Source organism: Labeo rohita, chromosome 20, assembly GCF_022985175.1.
Source record: "Labeo rohita strain BAU-BD-2019 chromosome 20, IGBB_LRoh.1.0, whole genome shotgun sequence".
Classification (NCBI taxonomy): Eukaryota; Metazoa; Chordata; class Actinopteri; order Cypriniformes; family Cyprinidae; genus Labeo; species Labeo rohita.
The window spans coordinates 32075136-32092161 of NC_066888.1; the positions used below are offsets into that span (position 1 = coordinate 32075136).

The window sequence follows — 17026 nt, forward strand, 5'->3', positions numbered from 1 at the left end:
AGATGCAACTCTGCAGGGTGTGGTGTGGACATAGGTCAAACATGCACATTGAGACATGCAAAAATATGGCAGGTTGGTATAGGCATATATTTTGCATGTCAAGACAATAACAATTTATAGCATGCAGTGTGTGAGAGAGATGCATGCAGCTAACTAAATCTACGCATTGTAACTCCAGAACTCTAGTTATCCTAGTACCTCTCTGGCTTGTTTTTGTACATTTTCTATCTCCACTTGCAGTTTTTCTCTCTCTCGTGAGAGCTGCCGCATAAGCCTGTCATGCTCTGCACTGGCGCGCTGGCTGGACTCAAGCTGTTTCTGCAAAGCTGCGATTTGCTCAGTCAGTTCCCGATCTCCGCGCTTTTTGTTTTGGAGCAGTTCGTCATGTGCTAGACGCACAGAGCGCAGCTCTTCCTCCAGGCGGAGACGATCTTTGGTCAGAGTTTCGTTGAGCCTTTGCAGACGCTCAGTTTCAGCGGTGCCTATGTTTAATGCACAAGTCTTCTCCTCCATGCTACGATGAAGGGCCTCATAGCGCTGGTTGGAGTCTTGGACACGGCCCTGCTCCTGCGTCAGCTGCAGTTTCAGAGTGTTCATCTCGGCTTTCAAGACGGCCAGGCTCTGAGAAGTCACTTTGTGCTCCTTCAATGCACGGTCTAGGGCCTCCTTCAGCTGCTTGCATTCTTCATCTGCATGTTTGGCCTCAAGATTGGTCTCTTCCTGGCTCTTACGGAGTGTGGTGATTGTAGTGGTGTATTCTCGCATGGCCTGGCTGCTCTTTTCAAGTTGTGACTCCGTTCTCCTGCGCTTGCTGGCCTCCTCTTCCGCCACTTGCCGCTGCTTCTCCAACTCACTTTCCAAGTGCTTCAGTTCCTCCTGGAGCTCGTGAATGCGTGTTTGGAGGCGCGCAATAGTCTGTTCAGACCGGCCTTTTTCAAGAGCATGGGCTTCTAGCTCCACCCGGATGAGGCTCAACTCTTGGTGGGAAGAGTGAAGTTGAACCAACTCCGCATTAAAGTTTTCATTCTTAGTTTTGAGGTCGGCCAACTCCTCCTTCAGTCGCCTGGTCTCGGCCTCTAAAGATCTTTTCAGACGCTGCTCCTCTTCAAGACACCGCGTGAGACGGTTGATCTCACTACTCTTTTCTTGCAAAGTCCGAGTGGAGCTCTCCTGCACCTCCCTCATTTTGTTGTCTGCTTCATGCTTCTGGCTAAGCAGCAGCTGTACTTGAGATTCCAGCTCATGCCTCTTTCGGCCTTCCTCTGTACTTACAGCACTAAGTCTCTGGACCTCCTCTTGCAGGTGCTTCCTCTGAGCCTCCTCCTGGGCAAGGGAGACACGAAGCCTTTGCAGCTGCTCCTTCAACTCCCTAGATTCTCCCTGTAATCTTTCAAACTCCAGACTCATGGAAGCAGCATCGCTTTCCTTCTGCTGCGAAAGCTTCTGCATGCTGGTCTGAGTAACGTGGATTTGAGACTCGTAGGTCTGTTTCATCTCTCGTATCTCTATGTTGTGCTCCTGCCTTACCTTTGCCAGCTCCGCCTGCGCCTCCTTGATGCGCCGAGCCTCGTCTTCCAACTCCCTTCGCAGACGCTCCAGCTCTCGGGTCCTTTCAGACACCGTCTTTTCCAGCTCCATCTTAGCCCAGCTGGTCTGCTCCAGTTCCTTGAGTTTCTTGCGCATTGTTTCATCGTGTTCTTCCTGCAAAAACGTGTAGCGCTCTTCCACGACTTTCTTTTTCCTCTCCATATCGTCCAATTGAAGTTTGAGTCGACGTACTTCGTCCATAAGCTCTTGAAGGCGGTTGGTAGAAGAGTCCAGGCTCTCCTGTGTGGCCATGCACTTCAAAGTCTCAGTCCTCTTCACTTCTTCCAGAGACAGCCGGTGTGTCTGCGATTCATTCAGCTCTTGCTGATATTTCAGAAGAGCCTCCTGCAAAGATGCATTGTTGGCAGCGTGATCCTTAATAGCATCTCGCATCTGCTGAAGTTCCTCCTCAAGCAGCTCAATCCTGGTATTCCGGATCTGCAGAAAACATTTTAAAATTCATTATTTTGTGCCAAATAACTATATATTTACCAGGCAAGTCCCTTGAAAATAAAACCTGGCATCATGAAGCCTTACACCAACATTTGGCCAAATTATCTGTTGATTTGTGTCCTAAAACTATTTAAAAGACAGCTCAAAGCTTTATATTACACATTTAACTAATATAATCAGACTAGGGCTGTCAAACGATTAATCGCATACAAAATGAAAGTTTGAGTTTGCCTAATATATGTATGTGTACTCTGTGTAATTTTTAATGCATATATAAATACACACAAATTAATGTATATATTTAAGAGAAATATGTTATTTATCTACAAAATATTTTTAAGTATATATAATTTAAATTATATTAAAAAAATATAATAAATACATATACTTGTAAATATTTCTTAAATATATACATGAATGTGTTTGTATTTATATATATACACATATTAGGCAAACTCAAACTTTTAATCGTTTGACAGCCCTAAATCAGACTACTTTTTGATTACTTTTAGATTACTTGTGACCTAACCTATTTATCATTGATTTAAATAAGAAAATATTGTACATATTTATAAAAATACAAAGAGTATTAAAATATATTCTGTTCAATGTTATTAACAACATTAATTGCATTAAAATGACATCAAAGCTAATAATTAATTAAATAATTAAAATGAAAAATTAAATTAATTTGTTTTAAAATGCAAACAGTTAAAATAAATTTACTAAAAAAAATAATAAATATTTTGTTTGTTTACCTACATGTCATGTGACCATTAACCAATGCCTGAGAACCGTGAACATGCAAATATTTATTAATAATATTATTAATTACCTTAAAATCTTAAGTGGTACTTCACATAAATATATTAGGTAAAAGACGTAATCTAATTATAAGTACTTAATTTTGTGATCTGATTACCAGATTACATGTAATCAGATACTACCCAGTACTGAATACGATTATAAAATAATAATAATAATAAATAAAATAAGTATTTGAGGGGAAATAAAATTATATAGTATAACTATAAAATTACAATACTATTTATGGCCGTCTTAATTTCTTTACTTTACTCTGCCAAAACCGACATGTCTTTATATACCTTCAGTTCTTCCATGTTCTTCTGGGAAGCCATGAGAAGTTTGTAGTAATCGCTTGAGCGGGTGAGCAATTCTAAGTAGTGTGCATTTAGAGAAGAGACCTGGGAGACAAAGATGAGTACAAAAAGAATATTGTTATAATAAAACAACATTGCAATAATAGTGCATTGCATGTGTTGTCCAGGAAAATGAGTTTTTGTAAGTATACCTCTTCTGAAATGGTGGATGATGGTGACTGCAGCACAGTCCTCTTGATGGGGATGTTGAGCAAAGTTTCCAGTCCAGCGCTGTAAGATGCCAACTCAAGCTCATAGTTCTATAGAGAGAAGGTTCACGTGATTAATAAATGCAGTTAGATCTGAAATTAGATTTTAGTAAGCTTTTGTTTCCATTTTCCATTTTTATTTAAATTTGAATTCAGTTTTAATAATTATGTTGTGTGTTTTTGTCATTTTTACTAGCTTTTATATGTCTATATAGTTTTGATAAATATATGAGAAGCAAAAATTACATAAGATAATTGCTTTTATTGTTAACAGCATTTGCAAAAGACTTGTTCTGTTTTTCTTTATTTACCTTTTTTTAAATAATTAAATAATTTAAATAATTAAAATTAAAAATAAAATTAAATAAAAAATAATTATAGCATAATTTAATTAATTTATTTAAAAATATTCTCAGAATTTGTTATCTTGTTTTTGAGAAACATCCTAAAAACAACATAAATGTACTTAAGCAAAATTGCATAATATTTGCTTTAATTTGCTTTTTTATTTCAGTTTCAGTTATTTTAGTTCACCAAGTTTAACAATTATAATGAAAAATGTTGCAAACAGCTGAAAAAAAAGTTTATATATTTATTTTTATTTCAGGTAACGAAAATGTTATTTTTAATGGTTTTAATTTTAGATTCAGTTTCAGTTTTAGTAAACTATAACAACCTTGGTTAACAATAGTTAATAAAAACACAGTTGTTGGGTCAGTTAAATAACATTATTAAAGAGATTAAACAATACTAAGAGATAGAACTTTTGATTTTAATAATGTATTATGCAGAAACTGACATGAACCAAAATTAATAAATGCTTTAGAATTAATTTTCATTGTTAGTTTATGTTAGTTTTATAAGTGTTACATATGCCAAAAGTTGTTTTGGAGACAGAAATGACACAAAGTGTGATCATTTGATGTTTTATTTACTGTGTGTCATCATTGGTTGGGTGTTACAATATAAAATCCTATGAAAGCACATTAAAGGAAACTAAAGGACGAATACCTTGATGGCATTTATGCAGGTTTCGCCATCTTTCTGCACCGTCTCCAACAGTTCTCTCTTCGCCTTTATATCAGAGTTTAATGCCTGCACACATTAAAAAAAAAAGAGTAACAGGTAAACTTCAGTTCAGTGCATTCTTTCAGACGGCTGTTTTAGTGATTTGCTCTACTCAAATACATGTTTTCCACACTCACTTTATGTTGGTTGAGGAGCTGTACGTAAACTGCGATGTTATCCGTCTTGACGGCATGCTGAGAATCGAGCTGTCGTTGGGTTTCGCCGATCCAGCTGTTGAGACGAGAACTAGACTGCAGGTATCGCTGCAGATGTGGCTGGTAAGCGTCCAGATCGTCCAACCTGAGAAAACACCTTCATTAGTCCACTCATTCAGGCCTGTAGCTGGAAAACCAGACGTTATGTTGAAGGAGGGTCTGACCTGTTGTTGATCTGTATCTGGATGCGTTTCCAGCGGTCTGACAGCTGGTTCACATACTCGCCGTACTGCGAGAGGTTGATGATGCACCTGTAACGGCCCTGATCCGTCTGTTCGTTATACTGCTGGAGTTTATTCAAATCAGCCAGCAGTGAATTCAGCAAATCCTGTTTCTGCTCCAAATCACTGCGCATACTCTGGGTTTGGAGAAAAAGCACGGATTAATTTATATAGAGTTAACTGTACTGTACTGATTCTACACAAAGGATTAGTTGTGGTTTTCTTGATGTTTCCGTTTTAACAATAACAATTTTAGAATTTTAAATAATATACTTGAGAGACAAAAATTGCATAAGATATTTGCTTTATTGTGGAGTGAACCGCACTCCGTGTTTTCCATAATTTAAAAAAAGGTTTTTTAAATAATATATATATATATATATATATATATATTATATATATATATACACATACATACATACATATATATATATAAACAAAATAATAACATTGATTTAAATGTACAAAATTATTTTGATTTTAATAATTATTTAATAAATAATTGAAGTTATTTTATTAAAATAAATATTATAAGCCCTTGTGTTCCAGAAACATCTTAAAACAACATAAATGTAATTAAGAAGAAAAACTGCATTAGATATGATTTTTGCACCTAGGTCCCTATCTGAATCAAATGATTCGCGATCGGCGCTCCAAAGTCCCGAACTCAATTCAATGATTCGTGAACCGCACCGAAGTCCCGGTCTGAATCAAATTATTCGCGATTCGCTCTCCGAAGTCCCGAAATAAATCAAATGATTCGCGAACCGCACCGAAGTCCCGATCTGAAACAAATGATTCGCGCTCCGCGCTCCGAAGTCTCGAAATGAATCAAATGATTCGCGAACCGTATCGAAGTCCCAATTTGAATCAAATGATCCGCGGACCGCACCGAAGTCCCGATCTGAATCTAATGATTCGCGATCCGCACTCCAAAGTCCCGAATTGAATTAAATGATTCGCGAACCGCACCGAAGTCCCGATCTGAATCAAATGATTTGCGATCGGCGCTCCAAAGTCACTAAATGCATTAAATGATTCGTGAACCGCACCGAAGTCCCGGTCTGAATCAAATTATTCGCGATTCGCTCTCCGAAGTCTCGAAATGAATCAGATGATCCGCGGACCGCACCGAAGTCCCGATCTGAATCGAATGATTCGCGCTTCGTAATCTCGATCTGAACAATGATTCGCGACCCATTATTTCAGATCTGAATCGAATGATTTAGAATATCAGTTTTTGGGGGTTTTTTTAGGCTTTTAGGTTTTCTTTCTTTTTTCTTAAAACAACATAAATGTACTTGAGAAGCAAAACTGCATTGTAATATAAGAGTTTAATGTTTTCCTGTTTATAGCATTAACCTTACAAAACGTGGTTGATTTAGGCTTAAAACAACATAAAATGTTAGCTGGATAAAAAATAAACCTAATTCAAAATACTGTATATTCTCTAAAAACAAGTCTTAATATCTAAACTGCACAGTTTATTGGCAAATTTTTCTTGTTTTCAGCATGTTTTACTACAAAGCAAGATAGAGATTTTAAGAGTCTTACATTTTAGGCATTAAAAACACATCTTAAAACCCATAAATTCTGAATTTCGATGGACAATATTTCACAGTTTGACCAACTAGTAGTTAACTAAGGGGTAATCAGTCTTATGGATCTTTTGGATTCAACTTAGACTAATCTTAAGTTTTTAAGTAATCAAATTTTGACCAGTCTTAAAGAAAAAAATTAGATGACTAACTTTTAAGACTGTCTAAACCTTTTATGCAACTTTGTTTTATATGAACACCATCAGATGTACATCATATGAATGTTAATAAGAAGTTATTGATCACCTGAAGCACTTTCTGGTATTTCAGCACCTCTTCCGGGTCGAGTGACGCCGTCTCTTTCTCTGTCAGTCGAGCTTCGTAAACCTTCACCACATCTTCAGCTTTCAGCACATCTTTCAGCAGAGAGTTCACCGAATTCAACCTGAAACACAAAGAATGAGGAAGGGTAGTGTATCATTATCATGAAATAAAACCATTAAATCCAGCTTTTATGTTTGTGTTTTATGTGTTTCTTACCTCTGCACATGTACAGTAGTGTAGTTCTCCAGGTTAACTAGTCTCTGGTTAATGATGTCCAGCTGTTCGCGCAGGTATTTGGCTTTATCTGTGTTGGTGGCGTCTTTGAGTTCATTCTGAACGCTGTCTCTCAGGCTCTGAAATTCGGCCTTCAGCGTCTGCACGTCCTTCTGAAAGACCTGCACACAAACGCTCAGCGTTAAACCAGCGGCTCTCGTACATCAGCGCTTCTAAGCTGGTCTGGTGTGTTTGTCACCTGTGTGCTGGCGATGTGCCGTCCGCACTCTTCCGGCCCGTCCTCTCCGATCGGGATGTACAGGAACGTGACGAGGGACGATTCGGCACCGTCCAGCTTGAATCGGAGCGCGTTGAGCTCGTTCAGCAGTCTGACGCTCACGGCCGCCGAGTATTCGGATCCCTCGCCTCGAGCGGCTACGACAAACACAAAACATTCAGGATTTTAAACAACATATCTTCATTATTTTATGACTTGTTTTCTATTACATTTATCTGAACATTCTTCATATTGTAGCGTTAAATGCACTTAAAGGGATAGTTCATCCAAAATTCAAAATTCAGTTGATGGTCCCCATTGACTTCCATAGTTTGTTTATTTCCATACTATGGAAGTCAATGGGTACCAGCAACCATTTAGTTACCAACATTCTTCAAAGCATCTTTTTATTTTTAACAGAAGAAAGAAACTCATCCAGGTTTGAAACTTTTTTATTTTGGGGTGAACTATCGCTTTACGGGGTGTAAACAAATGACTTAAGACTTTCTTGAGGTCTTTTCCAAAACAAAGGAAAAAAAGGAAGAACAAAAATATATATTAAAAATATATATGAATATAATATATAATATAAATATAAAATAATATTTTATTTTATTTTATTCTGGATTTTCCAGAAATATTTAAACATAAATGTACAACAGAATTGCATAAAATTGCACACTATATATTTTTTTAAAGGAAAAAATCTGAGGTTTATTTTTTATTTTCATTTTTTCTTTATACCATAAACCTCACTTAGTTAGTTGGATAAGAAAAAAAAAAACAATTTATATTCTGTAATACAAATCTTAATATTGTATTATTTTTATTTTTCAGAAACACCTATACATCAATGTCTTAGAGAAGCAAAACTTCTTATTAATATTAATATTTTATAATAAAATTATATATAAATTAATACAAAGATATTAATATTTGCTTAAAGGGTATAAATCTGGAGTTTAATTATTGTTATTTTTAATTTTATTTATTTATTTATTTTTTCTTTATACCATAAACCTCACTTAATGTTGCTCGATTTATGCAATTATAACAAAATTATAACAATTTGTCAGTTGGATAAGAAAAAAAAACAACAACTTCAATATACATATATATATTCTGTGAAACAAATCTTAATATCTTATTTGCACAGGTTTGCTTATCAGTAAATTTGTCTTATTTTAAAGGTGTTTAGATATTTTACTGGAAACCAAAATATTAAGAGGTGTAAACAAATTACACTTGGGTTTCCTGAGGTCCTTTCACCAAAAAAAAAAAAAAAAAAGATTTTTTTTTATATATATAAAAAACTAAAAATGTCATATATATATATATACACACTACCATTCAAAAGTGTGGGGTCAGTAAGACTTGTAATAGTCTTTAAAGAAGTCTCTTATGCTCATCAAGGCTGCATTTATTTGATTAAAAATATAGAGAAAAAAAAACAGTAATATTGCAAAATGTTTTTACAATATAAAATAATGTTTTTTATTTTAACATACTTTAAAATAGAATTTATTCCTGTGATGAAAAGCTGAATTTTTATCAGCTGTTACTCCAGTCTTAAGTGTCACATGATCCTTCAGAAATCATTCTAATATGCGGATTTATTATTAGAATGATCAATGTTGGATAATATCAACAGTTGTGCTGCCAAATATTTTTTGGAACCTGTGATTTTTTTTTTCAGAATTCTTTCATGAATAACAAGTTTAGAAAGTACAGTGTTTATTCAAAATATAAATATTTTATAACAATATAAATTATTTATTATTAACTTTTAATAAACTTTTAATTATTAACTTAATACATCCTTGGTGAATAAAAGTATTAATTTCTTAAAAAAAAAAAGAAACAATAAAAATGTACTGACCCCAAACTTTTGAACGGTAGTGTATATATATGAAAATAAGACATTTTTTATACAAATATATATATATATACGTTTTTAGAAAAAAAAAAAGTATTTTCATAACGAATTTTTGTGTTGTTTTCCAGAAACACCTATAAATAAATGTACTTGAGAAGCAAAAGCAAAACTAAAGTATTAATATTTGCTTAAAGGGTATAAATCTGGAGTTTAATTATTTTTTATTTTTAAATGTAATTTTATTTTTAATTTTTTAATTTATGTTTTAACCAACAACAATTTGTCAGAATACAATACTTTAGAAAATTTTAGAAAAAACATTGTATTATTTTTAGCCAGATTTTTTTGTCTTGTTTTCCAGAAACTTCCAGAAAGTTTTTTCTTTATGGCATAAACCTCACTGAATTTTGCTACATTTATGCTTAAAACAACAAAAATGACCTTCTTACTCAGGATTTTTCATCAATATCCAACATTCTAAAATCAAGATACATTTACTAGGTCTATTAGATATTAAGACTTATTTTCTAAAAATTAAGTAAGTTTATGCTTAAAACAAGAAAAAACATTTGCTAGTCTAATAATAAAAATCCACTCAATTCAAAGATTATTTTTCTGACCCAACTGACAGATATTTGTTCTTGTTTTAGACACACAAAAAGAAAATGAGGCAAGAAAATGTATCTTTTTGCTGCGTGAGGAGATGACGTGTTTGTGTTGATGCACACTGACCGTATGTGGGCAGATCCACCACCAGTTTGCTGTAGTGCTGCTGGGCTCCCGTATACTGGGTCTCGATGTGTTTGAAATCTTCGGCCGCAAACAGTTCTGAACCCTGCGAGTGTTTCTTGAACTCCTGGAAGTGCATCTCCAAACTTTGGACGATGCTGCGATACTCCTCTGGATTCATTTTGGAGAGCTGCACGCAAACAAGAGCAAGTGCGAATCAGCAGCAAATCAGCATATTAGAATGATTTCTGAAGATCACGTGACACTGGAGACTGGAGTAATGATGCTGAAAATTCAGCTTTGCATGACTGATATAAATTACATTTTAACAGATACTCACATGGAAAACAGCTATTTTAAATCATAATAATATGTCACATTTTTACAGTATTTTTGATCAAATAAATGCAGCCTTGGTGAGCAGAAGAGATGTTTAATTACCATGTTGATGGTGAGTGAATTGATGCGGTTGATGTCCAGCAGACAGTACTGCCATGAGATCATACTCTTGACGTTGATGTACAGCTGATTCCACACGCCTAGAATGGCCTCATAATACTGAGAGTTTCTGCCATCAAACAAACACAAAATGTCTTAAATTACATTTAAAAATGCACAAATTAGTTTTTATGGTTAAGGTACTATAGTTGTTATACTAACAAGAATATGTGCGAACCAGACATATATGCGTAAGGCTGTGTGTGTCTTACTTGTTGGCCAGGCTGACGGCCAGTGGATTTGGTGGCGGCACTAACAGACAGACCGAAGGCACCTGCATGTCCATCCCTCCAGGTCCCGTCACGTGCCATGTGGTTCGCTCAGAATTATCCTTCAGGATCCCTTCATCACCCTTACGGATCGTCTTCTACAAACACACGACCACAACAGCATTTCAGATTTATGAAACATGAACAGCTGTTGCATGAAGTCTCTTTTGCTCTCCAAGACAGCATTTATTTGATTAAAAATACAGTAAAAATTGTGAAATATTATTATAATTTAAAATAACTGTCTTCTATGTGAATATCTGTTAAAATGTAATTTATTTCTGTGATGCGCAGCTGAATTTTCAGCATCACTACTTCAGTCTTCAGTGTCACATGATCCTTCAGAAATCATCCTACCATTTCTGATTATTAATATTATCAATAAAACAGTTGAGTACATTTAGATCTAAAGATGAGCGTTTATCTAAAATAAAACGCTTTTCTCACTATAATTTTTTCTTTTCCTTTATTTTTTGGAAAGAAATCATAGAAATTAATACTTTTATTTAGCAAGGATGCTTTAAAGTGATCAACATTTATAATGTTACAAAAGATTTCTATTTCAGATAAATGCTGTTCTTCTGAACTGTGTATTCATCAAAAATACCTGAAAAAATTCTACTAATTTGTTTGCAACATAATAATAATATTAAATGTTTTTTGAGCAGCAAATCAGAATGTTAGAATAATTTCTGAAGCATCATGTGACTGGAGTAATGATGCTAAAAATCAGCTTTGGAATCACAGGAATAAATTACATTTTAAAATATATTTAAATAGAAAACTGTTATTTTAAATAGTAAAACTATTTCACAATTTTACTGTTTTTGCTGTACTTTGGATCAAATAAATGCAGGCTTAGTGAGCAAAAGAGACTTCTTAAAAAAGTTATAAAATATAAAAGTATATAAGGTATTAATTTTTATTTAAATTTAAAAACGTTTAATTTTAGAAACTGTAGATACTATTATTACTCTAAAAACTATTTAAATTTAAAATAAATCAAATTTTTTGAACAAAACTTTCCCAAACTTTTGAACTGTATTTGAATTGTATCACAGTTTCCACAAAATATTTAAAAACTATAGATACTATTATAATTTTTTTTTGAGCAGCAAATCAGAATATTAGAATGATTTTCGAAGGATCATGTGACTGGAGTAATGATGCTAAAAAATCAGCTTTGACATCACATAAATAAATTACATTTTAAAATATATTCAAATAGAAAGCAGTTATTTTAAATAGTAAAAATATTTAACAATTGTTTTTGCTTGGTAAGCAAAAGAGATTTAATAAAATAAAATAAAAAACTTTTGACTGGTAGTTTATAAAAGTATTCATTTTTATTTAAATGTAAAATGATTTCTTTTTAAAAACTATAAATACTATTATTAATTTAAAAACAAACAACGTCTGAACAAAATTTTGAATTGTATTTGAATTGTATCACAGTTTCCACAAAAATATTATAATATAATAATAATAATAATAATAATATAATAACATTGTATAATATAATATAATATAATATATAATAATTACGTAACATATTATATTTCTATAAAATCTTAAAAAATGATTAAAAAAATATTCTGATCAAATAAATGCAGGCAACTTCTATACATATATAAAATAATAAATAAATATATACTTCATATATATATATATATACACTTTATATGCATGTAAATGTCACCTCGTCCTGTCTGAAGTCACACAGCGCCTGCACGAGGATATTCTGCCCCGTGATCTTCTCGTCTGGGTTTCTGGGTTTCAGTCTGACGATGCTCTTGGATTTGAGCACCAGTTGTTGGACCATTTCCCTCTGCTCCGTCAGTCGCTCACGCTCTCTCTGTTACACACACACGACAAACACACACTTATAATCCTGCAGCACTGTATCAGCACTAATACATGTTGAAACCTGACTGAAGCGTCACCTCCAGACCCTGCAGCAGCTCCAGTAAGTTGTGTAGAGGTGTGGATTTATCGCAGGAGAAGTTCTTGCGGATGTTGTCGTGCTCTTTCTGCAGTTTGCTATTCATGTCACTCGCCTCCTTGAAGAACTGTGGAGAACAGACCATAACGATGTATAAAAACTCACTCCAAAATGCAAAAAAACATCAGAAGTGCTTGATCTGTTTATTTCAACCTGGCTGTATCGTGCATTTTCCTTCAGGTGGACGTTGATGCATTTGGTGATCTGAAGAAGCCAGCTCCACTGCGTCTGCAGCGTCTCCATGTAGGCCTGAACAACACAATCAGACGGAGTGAGAAACACAACGGCATGGGTAAAAACACAACAGGAGCGTATTAGAAACGAGACGCGCTCACCTGGATCTTATCGGACGCTGGGTGTTTGTTTTTCAGCAGATTGTCCACCTTCGATTTGAGGACGTTCAGTTGAATCTCCTTCTGCTCCAGTTCACTCATGAGTTTCTGAAACACAGTACAGCTGTCAACACCACTGAAAAATCACTTCAGTATCTGCAAAACCTAATGATGTTCATGCCATGACATTTTAGACAGGATGAAGCGCCAGATGTTTAAATCAACAGTCCACTAGAGGGCGCAACAGATAAATACAAACAAAACAGCATCATGCTGTTCACTGAAATTATTATTTAAAACTAAAATGTGTAAAATAAATTTAAAAAATTAAAGATTTAACTTAGGCTCTCAGGTTAGTTCCAGTAATTATTTTCAAACAATTTTTACCATAGTTTTCATTCCCTGTACATGTCGTTTAAATGCTATGCAACTTATATGCACAGTTTTTGCATTTTTAGCTTAAAGTCAACAAATATTTGAAGTTTGACATTTTTAATCATCTGATTTTATTATGCTGAGACCCCTGAGCAGGGTTATTATCTTTCAATTATAAACTGTGAAAAAATAAACTATGAAAAAAACCCTTTTATTACTTGAAATAAAATAAACGTAAACTGAAATAAAATATAATAAGAACCTCTGCTTATTTTTTTTAAATTTCAGGATTTTTGCAAATGCAAAATGTCAAATTTTTGTGTTGTTTAACTCATTTATTTAACTAAATAAATTAAAACTAATAAACAAAAATATATAGATATATTTAAAAAATATATATTTTTTATATATAAATGTTAAGGGAACATTCTATTATAATTTAGCAAGCATTATGGGAATGTTACTTTTGAATGTTCTCTGAACATTCTGAAAAAAGTAACATTTAAAAAATGCTAAAAATGCTTAAAAAATGCTAAAAATACTAATAATTCTACAAATAATGTATAAGCACTGTTTCTGTGCTAAATAAAAATTGAGAACATTTAGTTATGAAAATTTAGTTATTTCTGAATGTTTATGTTTTAAAATGGAAAATGTCTCATTTTTGCGTTAACTGATTTATTTATTAAAGATATATAGACAGATATAAAAAACTAACTAAAAAATAAATAAAAAATAGCAAAAACTATTTTAAAAATTAAAAAAAATATTTAAAAATTAAAAATTAAATTACTAAAACTTTAACTAGATTTAAAGTTAAAACAGAAAATATAAAAATTAAAGCTTATTGAATATACGAATGTTTTGTCAGTAATAATCAGTAGTCATTAGCATGTTCTGTCTGAAGAGGGCGCAACAGATAAATACAAAGCAAACAGCATCATGTTGTTCATTGCAGATTTTTTTTTTTTTTTTTTTTTTTTTTTTTTTAACTAAAATGCATAAAATAATAATAATAAAAAAGATTTAACTTAGGCTCTCAGGTTAGTTCCAGCAATTATTTTCACATTATTTTTTGCCATAGTTTTCATTCATTGTTCATGTCCTTTAAATTTACTCAGTATTTCATTATATATATTTATATATATATATATATATATATATATATATATATATATTAATGTTAAGAGAACATTCTATTATAATTTAGTAAGCATTATGGTAATGTTACTTTTGAAGAGGACATTCTAAAAAAATAAGTAACATTTAAGAAACATTAGATGAACATCAAACTAAAAAAACATTCTACAAATAATGTATAAGCACTGCTTCTGTGCTAAATAAAAGTTGAGAACATTTAGCTATGAAAATTTTGTTATTTCTGGATGTTTACATGTTTTAAAATGCAAAATGTCTAATTTTTGTGTTAATTCATTTAATTAAATAAATTAAAACTAATAAATAAAAATATATAGATATATAAAAAACTAACTACAAAAAATAAATAAAAATTAACAAACTATACAAGACATATTACAAAAATTTAATTGCTAAAAATTTAATTATATTTAAAGTGAAAACAAAAAATATAACAATAAAATCTAATTCAATATACGTATGTTTTGTCAGTAATAATCAGCAGTCATGAGCATGTAAATATCTCTGATGTTCTGTTTAAAGCATGTGAAGGAGTGTTAGTGTTTGCGCTCTTACTGAGAAGCTCTCCTGTTTCTGAGGGATGTACGTGTCGATGTTTTTGTCACCCCAGTCGAACACCAGCTCCTCTTCTTCGCGGTCGTTCACCCACATGATCTGATTGGAAATCTCCTCGATGATGCAGCGCAGTTCCTGCAGCTGGACGCTCCGCTGGTACGAAGCTTTCTGAAAATCAACGCATTTGTTTTAACAACTCTTTCACGCATTGGGAAATGGTTTTTTTAGATTGTTTACATGTCGTTTGTAGCTTCTACAGATTTACATTTGACTGAAAGTAAACACAACACATGTTTTTAGAAGCATGTTTAAATTTGATCTGAACCGGTCTCACCAGTAGACTGTCCCATTCTTGTTCCAGTTTGTTGAGACAGGATTTGTTTACTTCTGCATTTTGGTCTTTGCCTCGCAACTAGAGTGACAAAAAGGAGAACACTTACAACTAATACTGCCATGATGCATATGTTAATATAAAAAACTTTATCTACAACATATTATGTATACTGTGTGTGTGTGTGTATATATATACACACATGTATGTGTGTAAATAAATAAAAACTACATATATGTGTTACACACATATTTTAATATATTTTTTTTAATAGAATACTTACAATTAATACTGCAAATAAAAAATAAAAAAATTACATAACATTTTATATATACACTGCCACTGAAAAGTTTGGGATCAGTAAGATTTTTAATATATAATTTTTATTTATTTATTTATTTATTTATTTATAGAATACTTACAATTAATACTGCAAATAAAAAAAAAATAATAATAATACATGACATTTTATATATACACTGCAGCTCAAAAGTTTGAGATCAGTAAGATTTTTAATATATATTTTTTTATTTATTTATTTTATTAATAATATACTTACAATTAATACTGCAAATAAAAAAAATTACATTTTACATATACACTTTCATTTAAAAGTTTGGGATCGGTAAGATTTTTAATATTTATTTATTTATTTATTTATTTAATAGAATACTTACAATTAATACTGCAAATAAAAAAAAAATAATAATAATACATGACATTTTATATATACACTGCAGCTCCAAAGTTTGAGATCAGTAAGATTTTTAATATATATTTTTTATTTATTTATTTTATTAATAGAATACTTACAATTAATACTGCAAATAAAAAAAAAAAAAATTACATAACATTTTATATATACACTTCTGCTCAAATGTTTGGGATCAGTAAGATTTTAAATATATATTTTTATTTATTTAATTTATTAATAGAATACTTACAATTAATACTGCAAAAAAAAAAAAAAACATAACATTTTATATACACACTGCCGCTCAAACGTTTGAGATCAGTATGATTTTTTACAGTTTTTAAAGACATTTCTTATGCTCATCAAGGCTGCATTTATTTGATCCAAAACACAGAAAAAGCTGTAATATTGTGAAATATTATTTCAATTTAAAATAACGGTTTTCTATGTGAACATATTTTAAAATATAATTTATTCCTGTGATGCAAAGCTGAATTTTTGAGCATCATTTCAGCATCATTCAGCATGATTTCTGAAGAATCATGTAACACTGAAAACTGAAGTAATGGCTGATAAAAATTCAGCTTTACATCACAGGAATAAATTATATTTTAAAACGCATAATATTTAATTTTTTCTGTATTTTTGATCAAGTAAATGTAGCCTTGATGAGTACATAAGAATTCTTTAAAAACATTAAAAATCTTACTGATCCCAAACTTTTGAGCAGTGTCTATCAATATATACAAAAGTAATGATCCTAAAAGTAACCTATATTTTCTCATTTTCAATATTGTTTTTAATTTTTTCTTTCACTACTAAGGTGAAATGTGACTGTGAATGTGAAATGTGATCACGTAATAAATGTCACTAAAGCTTTAAACTTGAATTTTACATGGTTAAAGGAAAACTAAGTGTATCATAATGCACAGTAGAAAAGAT

At 32.0% G+C, this 17026-nt stretch overlaps 1 protein-coding gene across 2 annotated transcripts in view; it reads right to left on the minus strand.

The window, feature by feature from the left end:
* Positions 1–17026, minus strand: part of wu:fi04e12 (Desmoplakin-B) — a 33919-nt gene that overhangs the window by 4853 nt on the left and 12040 nt on the right. Inside the window, exons 6-23 of one of the 2 annotated variants that reach the window (XM_051138542.1) lie at positions 15394–15471; positions 15060–15227; positions 12975–13079; positions 12793–12888; positions 12581–12706; positions 12337–12492; positions 10581–10735; positions 10312–10438; positions 9874–10060; positions 7248–7423; positions 6992–7170; positions 6758–6896; positions 4857–5050; positions 4615–4777; positions 4421–4504; positions 3353–3460; positions 3147–3245; positions 199–2025 (exon numbers count right to left, since the gene is read on the minus strand). In XM_051138542.1, the coding sequence (XP_050994499.1) occupies positions 199–2025; positions 3147–3245; positions 3353–3460; positions 4421–4504; positions 4615–4777; positions 4857–5050; positions 6758–6896; positions 6992–7170; positions 7248–7423; positions 9874–10060; positions 10312–10438; positions 10581–10735; positions 12337–12492; positions 12581–12706; positions 12793–12888; positions 12975–13079; positions 15060–15227; positions 15394–15471 (4167 nt within the window). The remainder of the gene's footprint in view (positions 1–198; positions 2026–3146; positions 3246–3352; positions 3461–4420; positions 4505–4614; positions 4778–4856; positions 5051–6757; positions 6897–6991; positions 7171–7247; positions 7424–9873; positions 10061–10311; positions 10439–10580; positions 10736–12336; positions 12493–12580; positions 12707–12792; positions 12889–12974; positions 13080–15059; positions 15228–15393; positions 15472–17026) is intronic. The other variant, XM_051138543.1, reaches the window with a different exon arrangement.